The sequence below is a fragment of the Hippoglossus stenolepis genome, chromosome 18 (genome assembly GCF_022539355.2).
Source record: "Hippoglossus stenolepis isolate QCI-W04-F060 chromosome 18, HSTE1.2, whole genome shotgun sequence".
NCBI classification, from domain to species: Eukaryota; Metazoa; Chordata; class Actinopteri; order Pleuronectiformes; family Pleuronectidae; genus Hippoglossus; species Hippoglossus stenolepis.
In genome coordinates this window covers 12,973,420-12,984,524 of record NC_061500.1, presented here as the reverse complement: position 1 = coordinate 12,984,524, position 11,105 = coordinate 12,973,420, and the positions used below count along the sequence as shown (strand labels likewise).

Here is an 11,105-nt window from a genome sequence, read left to right as displayed (position 1 = left end):
TGGTGCCACTGTGGCCACTAGAGGACACCAAGGAGCCCTGAAATATCCTACAAGAAAGCTTGAAATGTTTTTTTTTTATATGTCATTTGTTACTATACACAATAATACGTATTATAACAGTTTGGCCAACTAATGCTGAATACTTCAATCAGTTCTCGCTGCCTCAGTCAGATCAACAAAGCTGCTATTATTAAAGTTGATAATGTGCTAGATCTACACTTTGTGTGCGAATGATCAAACTTTGACAATAATCAATAGTATTGGTGGTGCCGAGGCAGCGGGGCCCTCACGTTAACTTCTTCTTATAGGGCCACATAAAGGCGCGTGCCGGCCCTGGTGCTGCTGACCCCTGCAGTAGCTTGTGGACACCTCTCACACCCTGACCACAGGGGTCGCTGATGCGCCGTTGTGCTGAATAGTAAATGCACCAAATCAAGAGGAAAGAGAAGAAGTAGAAGTTTAGAACTACTTCCGGTGACAGTCAACATGGCGTTTAATTTTGGCGGTGCCGCGGGCAGCACAGCGGCAAGTGAGTGGGTTTTAAATACATTTGAGAGAGTTTCAATGAGGCTGGAGATATGCTCCGCTTTGACCGCGAAGGTGGCGTCGCTCTGGTATGTTTACATTAGCGGTAAATGTAAACAGTTAGCCGTTAGCTCACATCGAGCTGCTGTAGCATGAGCATCAGCTACCGGCTAATGATAAACTCCACGGGAAACGCTCGCTGTGAAGTGACGACACGTCAAGTTCACTGTATAACCACACATGTAGTAGCTCCTTCTCAATTTTAAAGTGGACCAGTTAGCTTTTTTTATTATTATTATTATTATTATTATTATTATTATTATTCATACATTGTTAGTTGTTGTGGTTAGCACTAGCTTACGAGCTAGTGTTTATCAACGTGAGTTAACGGTTGATTTGAAGAAGATGAGAAGTAATCAACTGTAGGTGTTCAGTCGTATAACACAGCATCATCTGTGTTCTTGTGAAGGCCTCACTTGTTGTAACTCGTTGTTTTAAAGTAAGCTAGTTAACGTATATTATTATTGTTATTCTTACATCGTTAGCTTAGCAGTTTTTGCAGACACTAGTTTACGAGCTAGTGTTTGTTATTGATTTTAAAAAGATGAGAGAAATCCTGCACTAGCTCCACTGTCTCAGAACCCACAGCATCATCTGTGTTCCTGTGAAGGCCACACATGTTATAAAATGCCATTTTAAAGTAGGCTACGTAACGTATATAAGTTAACGTTAGCATAGATGTTAAATTAGTCTTTATTTAATCAGGCAGTCGCATTGAGATCAGGATCTCTTTTCCAAGAGAGACCTGAGAAACAAGAAACATTCACAATCAGCAACGAACAATTAAACAAGAGCAGCAACAAAATTATTATCAAGCTAATGTTTATCAATGTAAGCAAAGGATTGTTGTAGATTTTATAGAGATGAGTGTAACGCTGCACTGTAGCTGTACTGTCCTAGAACGCCCAGCATTCACGGCACTCTCTGTTTCCCTACAAAGGCGCCCCCGGGTTTTCATTCGGTTCATTTGGTGCAAAGACCACAGCATCCACAGCGTTTGGCTTTGGCCCCTCAGCCACCACCACCACAGCCTCATCCGGATTTGGCAGTAAGTCCACTTCCCTGATCCTGATCCTCACTGCCAGAGGTTCCTCTGCTCCCTCGTGACCCGTCGTCATCACGGCCTGCATGGCGATGTCGATCAGAAGTCACTGGAGAGACACACCAGTGGTGCTGTCTGAGCCACTGGGTCAAAAACCATTCGTAGCAGCTGGGAGTTGACCAGATGTGTAGTTGCCATCTTGAGTAATCTGATCACAAGTGGTCAGATCTAACTTCTGGTCTGAGTGCACCCAACCGTGTCCTCAATGTGTCCTGAGGTCTGATCATTCAGACTACATTGGGAGCTGGTGTCGGACAGTGTGGCCACACTCTTTTCACTGTGTAAACGCAAAATCCGTCCTGGGCAACATATGAAGGATAACCTACTCAGCTGACGTCCTCTGCCCCTCTACAGTTTCACAATGAATCAAATGTTTTTAACGCTTCTCAGTCTTCTCCTTACATTAGTGTTTCTTCATAGCACAGTTGCAAGAGATTCATTCAGCCCCTCCTCACAACTCGCTCTTTCTCTCTCTTTCTTGTGCCCACACACACAGAAACATTGTCATTGGACACATCTGTCAGCTCAGACCGGATAAAAACAACGTCATTTTGTCTCTGTAAACACAAATGACAGTCGTAATTATTTGCATATTGAGCAAGTGAGATCCGATCCCAAGTTGTCACAAGAGACACATTCAGGAAACATTTTAATGTGATGTGAACACATGTAATAAAAGCTGTCTTCTTATGATCTGATCACCCAGAACAGATGTTAATACCAGTTCTGTACAGGGGCTTCATCTTAAAGATTTAGATGGGCATCTCTGCAAAGCCTCATCAGTCTTTAACCTGTTTTTGTTCTAAAATAAATGCATATTCTGATCATTTAATAATTGTAAAATTATCAGATATTAATATTAGATTTAGAAAATAATTGTGGTTTGCCACTTGTGATTTGGAATGGAAATGCATGATGTATTCTATCTGTGTAGATTTTATTCATTGGCTCTTTGGTTTCCACAGGGTGTTGAAAGAAAAATGGACAATATAATATCTGGCCTTAACAGATACTTGAATATATACTTGATCAACTACAATAGTTGCCTTTTAGTGAAGATAAGAAGAGTGACACCATGAATGTATTTTCTGAGAAAACATCCATCCAGCATAATATCTGTCACAATAGATATGTAAACAGTACGAAGTGAAACAGCTTTTAGATGTTGCTCATTTATTTTGCTTGCCAATACAAAACAAAGTTTACTTGTTGCACTCAAGTGAAAATGTTTATTCTCTGAAGCTCTTACAGCCCCTGGCTTTGGGGCAGCCACCACCACTGCTGCTGCACCAGCCACTGGATTTGGTTTTGGCTCCACCAACACTGGTAAGATACACAGGTTATTTATTAAGCATGTGGGTTTGATATTATTCTTGAGCTGTATCTTTTTTAAGGCACTGAACGACTGCTGTTTACAGTTACTGAGCCCATTTTATTCCTGATGTCCTGACCTTTGCTCCTCCATGTCATTCTCTCTTTCTTGCTGCCTGCCTGCCTGCGCTGGTTGCAGGATTTGGGGGGCTGGGAGCTGGAAACACCACGGCTGGTGGGTTTAGTTTTGGGGGGTTTGGTTTAAATGCCAACCCGGCAGCAATCAGCTTTAATGTGGGGTGCTTTGGTACAGCAACCACCACTGGCACTATATTCAATTTTGGTAATAGCCTGGCTAGCACAGGTAGATGACCTTTGATTGATTACTCTGTACCGTCTGTGTCTGTAAACACACATTTCCATCCATATTCACGTCTCTGTGGTGCAGTGATTTGTCATCTCACTCAGTGATTTATCTCATCACACTTGATGCATTGTTGTTTCCATTTGCATGAAGAGACACAATTTTAAATGATGCACTAATTTCATTTGATTGCTGTTGAAAGCCACTCAATTTTCACCGTACATGTAAGACAGAAGAAAAGTGGCAAATGGAAAGAAAATTCACTTTTCCTTTTTATAAAATGAAATATGATTATTCTTCTGCTTCTACTGACATCAAATAGTCAGCAATTTAATTCTGTCATTCTCTCGCCTCTTCTTGTGTCTCGTCTTCTGTCTCATTTTGCTTGATCTGCTCTGTTTTATCAGGCACATTCGGTGGCTTTGGGACGACTACAACCACTGCTGCTGCACCAGGGTCCACTTTTAGCTTTGCTGCTCCCTCCAACACAGCAGGTCTGCTTCCTTCATATTTCAACATAACCCTCAAGATATAATGAGACTAGAAAAAGTTAAAGCATAAATAAAATCTTCTCAGTTGTTTCACAACATTGCCTCTATTTTCTCTATAATTTGCATCAAACAACATGGCACTTTCCAATAAACTTAAAGAAATTGTGAGGAAACTAATAGGAAATTCGAGTGACATTCAGAAGAGCACAGTCCCCTTAATTTTTATCAGGTTGCACCAAATTGAACATTCATAGAGATTGGTTCTTTGTTGACCCATCTCACATCCTTCCACCACACACGTCCTTTCATGGAAATCATTGTTGCGTAATCCTGCTGACAGACGGATGAAAACGCGACCCTTTTGGGCGGAGGTAATAGGAGACCAATAAAAGAATGCAATATTTTATCCCTCAGTCTTCTTGACCATTCTCCCAAAACGGCTGCTTACTGCCTCATGCTCAGCTTTGTGCTTAAATGGCAACACATATAGAAGCTTCCACAAGATGTCTCACTCACTCCACCCCAACATGAGTCAGTTTGCAGTGAACCTTCAGCAAAACCGGCAGCTTCTTTCTGTAGATTGTGGATTATGTTTTCTCACTGTGCTGCCACACACTTCTCTTTTAGGAGGCCTGTTTGGTAACACACAGAACAAAGGCTTTGGATTCTCCTCTGGGCTCGGCACTGCAACCGCGCCCGGGACAACAGGATTTGGGACGAGTTTAGGAGCATCTGGTCTTGGAGGGTTCGGAGGCTTTAATATCCAGTCAACTCAGCAGCAGCAAGGTAAGAGATCAAAATTCCCAATACCACTTTTAGTGTTACGATTTGAACATGGTAATGACCATGACCTTTCTATTGGAAGACTATTATAAAATGCACAAATTTAGCACTTTTACTGTGTTTGCAAAAATCTCAATCAGCCTTTTCCAGAAAAGTCTGGACACGGGACAGTTAATTTTAAGCAATGTTTCTAATCTCTCATTTTAAAACCAAGCAAAGGCTAATTATTATGGGGCTGGGGCGACGCGTCGATGTCATCGATTAAGTAAATACGTCGATTTGCGTTCTGGCGGCAACGCGTCGTAAGGAAGGTGTATGTGCCTAGTCAAAACATGGATTCACCAGTAGAGCAAGCTGAAGTGGAAATAATTGCCCGCGGTCATCTAGCATAGGTCACCAATAGGTGGACCACGGTCCGCATCCGGACCCAGACCTATTTTTAGATTTTGACGCAGCATTCTATTTTAATCTGGCAACTTTTCTTGCATTTGCGGTAGTCTTATTTTAACCTGCGCAGCTTTTTTCATCTTTACGGTAGTAAATCCTGGCCGCACACAGTAGAGTTTACTTCTCTCACTGAATAAGAGAAAGTGGGAACAAAGAGAAACGTTAAAGCTGTTTTGTTGTTATTATTTGTTAAGATTGTTCATATGTGTTATGTAGTTATATATTAAGAAAAAAGAAGAAAAGGGGAAACTCAAACTAAATCTTTTTTTTCTTCTAGAATTAAGCACTTTATTTTACGTTTTTTTCAAGAGCTCTTTATTTTGTTTTTAAATGCAAACCTTATTTTACTTTAAACGAGAAAAGAACATTTATTTTATAGGTTTTTTTGTTATTAGAGTACCATCCAGTTTAATGTGAAAATGAATAATAACATTGTTGAAATATTATTGAATTTTACTTTCTTTATTTTATTTGAGTCAGTTTTGGACTTCATACAGACATTTAACCAGGCTACTTCAAACCCTATGGCACTGAATCATAATGCATCTTTGCTTGAGGAAATTTTATTTTTGATAAATTCATTATAATATTAATCGAGCAATAAAAAAGAATAGTTATATTAATAGAAACAAATATTGTTATATTAATCGATTAAAAAAATAATTAATAGGTGCAGCCCTAGTTAGTAGTGTTTTTACAGTGTTGTGCGCTGTTTCAGAAATAAATTTGACTCATCACATACAATGTTAATAACTTTAGCAGCCGTGCTGTTCACCTCTCGCTGCTGTAGGGGGTAACAACAATCAGGAAGGGACAATCAAAGCATCAATGTTATCTATAGCTGAGGGTTGCACACTAAATATAGTTAGGGGAAATTATTTGTGACCTTCCACATATTGTAAAAATAGCAATTCTTTATCAGTAGTTTTTTCCTAAGTACATAGACATTATGTTGTTTCAGAAAATATAATTCTACATCTCTTCCACTGCATCAGGAGGCTTGTTTGGCCAGCAGCAGAGTCAAGCTCAGCCCACTCAGCTTTACCAGCAGGTCACCGCACTGTCAGCTCCTACCTTGTTGGGAGATGAGCGTGACTCCATCTTGGCCAAATGGAACCAGCTGCAGGCTTACTGGGGCACCGGGAAGGGCTACTACAGCAACAACAACCCACCCGTTGACTTCACCCAGGAGAACCCATTCTGCAGGTTCAAGGTAAAAAGAAATAGTTCATTAGAGAGGTTGCAAGTGTTCTTTGGTTCATTTGATGTTGAATAACATGGTAGTCGTCTGTGTCTTGTGTTTCTTAGGCAGTGGGCTATAGCTGTGTCCCAGTGAGCAAGGATGAGGATGGTTTAGTGGTTTTGATTCTCGTTAGGAAGGAAGCTGATGTGCGAGTGCAGCAGCAGCACCTGGTGGAGTCTCTCCATAAGGTGCTGGGAAACAATCAAACACTCACTGTCAATGTGGATGGTGTCAAAGCCCTGCCGAATGACCAGTAGGTGTTTATAAAATGTCAAACGGTACTGCTTCTACACATATGGTTTCCTCATTACTTATGCAAATAATGGAGATTTTTCAGAAAACAATAATAGACAAATTCTGATTATTATCATCTCATTATTTACGAGGGGTCTTCTTTGATGTGTCCTCTGTCCCCCAGAACCGAGGTGGTCATTTACGTGGTGGAGCGTTCCCTTAATGGCACCTCCAAGCGGATCCCCGCCACCACACTCTTCATTTTTTTGGAGCAGGGCAACGTCAAGGTCCAGCTCTCACAGATTGGAGTGGCCATGTCCCTCACACGCACAGAGTTGTCTCCAGCACAGCTCAAACAGCTGCTGCAAAATGCTCCTGCAGGTATGAGTGTTTTTCGTGCGCATGTTCATGTCATCTTCTCACTGATTTCAAGAAAGTGTTGGTCTGTGATTTAGATCTTGTCTCTTCCTATTAGGAGTGGACCCTATCATTTGGGAGCAGGCCAAGGTAGACAACCCCGACCCAGATAAGTAAGTCGATTAAGAAAATACATTCAAGCCATAGTGTATGGATAATGTGTAGAGGGGGAGAACAGTTACAAAAGACTGTTTCTTGAAATCCTCCAGTTGCTGCTTTTTGATTTACTCTTAAGTAGTCTTACTTCTTTTACTCACCCTATCAAAATCTTATGTCCTATGGCACAGCTTTAGTATACTTCACAAAATAAAATGTGTTCAGCAAGACACCATACTGGAAACCAGATCAAGCAGTTCCAGTATCTTAAAACCTTCCAAAGAAATGTATAATTATCAGAAATAATTTCAAACGTATGTCAAACTGGTGTCCAAACGGAGCTTAAATCAGACATTGGACCACTGGTTTGACTTCAGGAGAAGATTTAGTTTGTCCCACAGTCAGAATGACCACAGTTATGAGAGTAAGACCCATATTAAAAACACTGGAATTTTCCTTTAAGGGCTGATTTCAATGAGGCTTCACGTCTCCGCAGCGGCCCGGGTTCGATTCTGACCTGCAACACTTTGCTACATGTCTTCCCCCGCTCTCTCTCTGCTTTTCATGTATTTATTTGTATCACCCATATTCACAAATCAAAATTGGCATCATAGGACTTGGCAAGGTGCGATGCTTGACCCAACATGGTTCAAAGCAATGGCAACTCAACCAGATGCCAAATTCCATAACAGGAATGTGATATGGAGTATTAAAATAATGTTTAACACCCTTGATTGTGCGTACACCATGAAATCAAGTCAATGAAAAGCTGCAGCAGCATGTTGTCACTAAGAGTCTTGTGATGTTTTTCTTCAGGTTGATCCCAGTTCCTATGGTGGGTTTTAAGGAGCTCCTTCGCAGACTGCAGATCCAGGACCAGATGACCAAACAGCATCAGACCAGAGTGGATGTAAGTCAAGTGAAAACTCTGCTGGGTTCCTTGCACAGGACTCTATTGCAGTAGTCCAGACTGGAATGACTCAGCTGGTGACACTAATCTACTCTACTTTATTGTTCAGCTTAAGTAGTAGAGAAGGCAACGAGTATTTTGAGCTGATTGTGTTGAAATACAATTTAAAATCTGTGAGAAAACTTCTTCCCTGTTTTCACTCATGCGCGCACACGCATGTTTGGCCCTACAGATAATCTCCAATGACATCAGTGATCTGCAGAAGAACCAGGCGACCACAGTAGCAAAGATCGCCCAGTACAAGAGGAAACTGATGGACCTCTCTCACAGAGTGCTGCAGGTAGCCGCCTCCCTTTTCTAACTGAATTCTGTGAAAATGTGTTGGCTGTTACTGCCTCTCCTTTTCCAGGATTGGTAAAATGAATTGTGTCGACTACCATGATGACCTCACGGGGTTTGAATGAAGGCCCTGGTACTGTCTGCTTTATCTTTTCTGTTTCAATATTTCTTACATATTTATCTCTCCTCCTCCTCTGCTGTTTTCTTGGCAGGTGCTGATTAAACAGGAGATTCAGAGAAAAAGTGGTTACGCTATCCAGGTGGATGAGGAGCATCTCAGGGTGCAGCTGGACACGATTCAGTCTGAACTCAATGCCCCCACACAGTTCAAGGCAAGTGTGTCTAACCTGTAGCAGTTTCAAGTACACTCTGCATCAAGTACTGATATTTTTATTCATTTATCAGTTTTTTTTTACTTGAAAGGCTATTATTAAATATACAATACTGCAGTGGCACAATCCTCATTTAGTCAAGTGTCACTATATTTTGTGAATGGACACTACTGTTGTGCTTTTGGCTGCTGATCAGAGTACTCATTTTTTCTTATCTTCCAGGGTCGTTTGAATGAATTAATGTCCCAGATCCGGATGCAGAACCACTTTGGAGCAGTGAGGTCGGAGGAGCGCTACAGTGTTGATGCAGACCTTCTCAGAGAAATCAAACAAGTGAGATTATTTTTTATCGTCCCATTAGTCCTGTCTATGGTCTGTATTTATCAAGAAAGCTGCTGAAATTTAAAAGGAGCAGTGGTTCCTTGAATGTTAATTACCTTCATTGTGCAAGTGATATTCAGTTTATGCTATGCGTGATTTAAGTGTGATTAGAGGTCCTGACAGAATAATCATGTCACTATAAGTATAATAAACTCTTCCTCATCAAGCATGGCAAACATCTCTCTCCTTATGGGATACAATATATGGAGCGATGCTTGCGAGCTAGTTCAGGCAGCCAGCTCGAGCTGCGCGGCTCCAATCATGTGACATACATCATGTGACATACCTCACACTCCACAATCATCTATAATACACCCCTCCCCCTATTAGTCGGTCTATTTGCTTGCCCCTGCTGCTGTGTCAGTAGTGCTGCCAGTTGCTTCAGCCCCAGCATCCACCCGTAAGCTCAGAGTCGGAGCCTAGACGCCAAACGCTTACATGTTCTACTGTTGCAATAAACATTTGTAAACGTGAGTTGTCCCACTGAACAGTCAAAAGTCATTTCTGGCTGACTCCTAACTGATTGGGACTCCTGTGAAGGGATAAGTGATTTCCTAAAATCCTCAAACTTGTCCTCTTAATTATGAGCGTCATTCTGAGAATTTTTGTCCATGATTTTGTTATGATGCATTCCCGATTCTGAGGCGGTTTATAAACACATGCCCAGACCTTTTGAATGCACAGACCTGCCTGTCTTTATAAAAAGTTCTGGCATCAACTGAACCACTGTTGACTTTTCTCTCACTCTCAGCACTTGAAGCAGCAGCAGGACGGTTTAAGTCATTTGATCAGCGTCATCAAAGACGACTTGGAGGACATCAAACTTATCGAGCACGGGCTGAGCGACAGTGGACACTTGAGAGGAGGCATCCTGAGCTGATTCTACACAAAGAGCATCTGAACATTTTTCATAGAAAGATCTGTTTGATGTAATTACTCAGGACAGGTCCTACTGTCTGTACCAGCTTAATGCAAAGACTCAACATCTAATAATAGCTGGCTTCCCTTATGGCTGATCAGATTATGGATATGCGACTATATTTGGTGACGGCAGTTAAACAAGTGGTGGGATTGAGTGTGTCGTGATTGACAACATTGTAAATACATCTTTGTATTTCCTTTTTTATGCTGTTTAGTATATTATTAAAATTTCATTTACATTGAAAAAAGTCTCTCACTTCATCTCTTTCCTCATCTATATACTTGTTTTTGTTTTGATTCTGAAGGTTGTAAACATTGGCAGTTGTTGTGGTCGCTGTGTTTACGTCAGGAGGCTAACCCTTTCCAACATCTCATCAAAGCAGGGCTTGAGTTGATAGGATTCATGTCCTGGATTCAGGTCCTCACGCGCATGAAAGACTGATTGGCAGTTGAACTTATTAAGCAGCTTTCAAGGATGGATAATATCCCCTCACGCAGAAGGGTAACATTTGTTATACTTCAAATAACCAAGACCACAAAATAACAGTAATAACTAATATCACAGGATATAATGGATTGATAACACACACATGTTGCTGTGAATTTCTATTTATGACCACATCTAATTATTTTGTTCTTTTTAGTTAAAACTTTTTTCTATCTATGCTGAAGGCATCAAATATCATTTTTGACAACTGAATGTTGGGAAGATTTGACCCAATTAAGAGTTAAAAATTACTTTAATTGAATAATAGAGGAGGTACGACACTCTGGACGTCGGCAAAGCGTTCATCAGAGGAGACACCTCAAGAGGCATGGGCCTGATCACCTCAGAGAGGCAGAACCAGATGTCAGGAACCTCTTCATCGATGTAAAAGTTGTTTCAATAATGTCCTCCAGCCCGTTAACCACCTACTCTGCCGCCAGGATCCCTGTGGTCGACATTTCACGCAGCAACAGGCCCAACTTCCTCCTGGAGTCGCTGCTGCAGTCGAATGTCTGGTCCACAACAGACCTGACAAAGATGTGGAGCACAGAGGAGCTAGTTTGTTCTATCAAAGTGTTCCTGGCATCTTCAAAGCTGCCCTTGTTAAGATTATTATTATTAGCTTCCAGTCATAGATGCATTTCTTACTGATGAGAGGCTGC

The 11,105-nt window shown here is 41.3% G+C and overlaps 1 protein-coding gene across 7 annotated transcripts; it reads left to right on the top strand.

Moving 5' to 3' along the window:
* The first annotated feature begins 394 nt into the window (after nucleotides 1-394).
* nup54 (nucleoporin 54) lies at nucleotides 395-10,204 on the top strand. 7 transcript variants are annotated; one of them, XM_035185153.2, is made up of 15 exons: nucleotides 429-529; nucleotides 1,526-1,633; nucleotides 2,930-3,013; nucleotides 3,198-3,233; nucleotides 3,770-3,856; nucleotides 4,481-4,639; nucleotides 6,079-6,296; nucleotides 6,392-6,579; nucleotides 6,745-6,941; nucleotides 7,036-7,090; nucleotides 7,890-7,983; nucleotides 8,216-8,323; nucleotides 8,535-8,654; nucleotides 8,877-8,987; nucleotides 9,787-10,204. In XM_035185153.2, the coding sequence occupies exons 1-15, from the start codon at nucleotides 487-489 to the stop codon at nucleotides 9,913-9,915; spliced, it is 1,737 nt and encodes a 578-aa protein (XP_035041044.2). In that variant the 5' UTR covers nucleotides 429-486; the 3' UTR covers nucleotides 9,916-10,204. The 7 variants fall into 7 exon arrangements, with proteins under 7 accessions (XP_035041046.2, XP_035041048.2, XP_035041049.2 ...); XM_035185151.2 differs by having other exon boundaries at nucleotides 3,198-3,362; XM_035185155.2 differs by lacking the exon at nucleotides 1,526-1,633 and having other exon boundaries at nucleotides 395-529.
* Nucleotides 10,205-11,105: the final 901 nt, after the last annotated feature.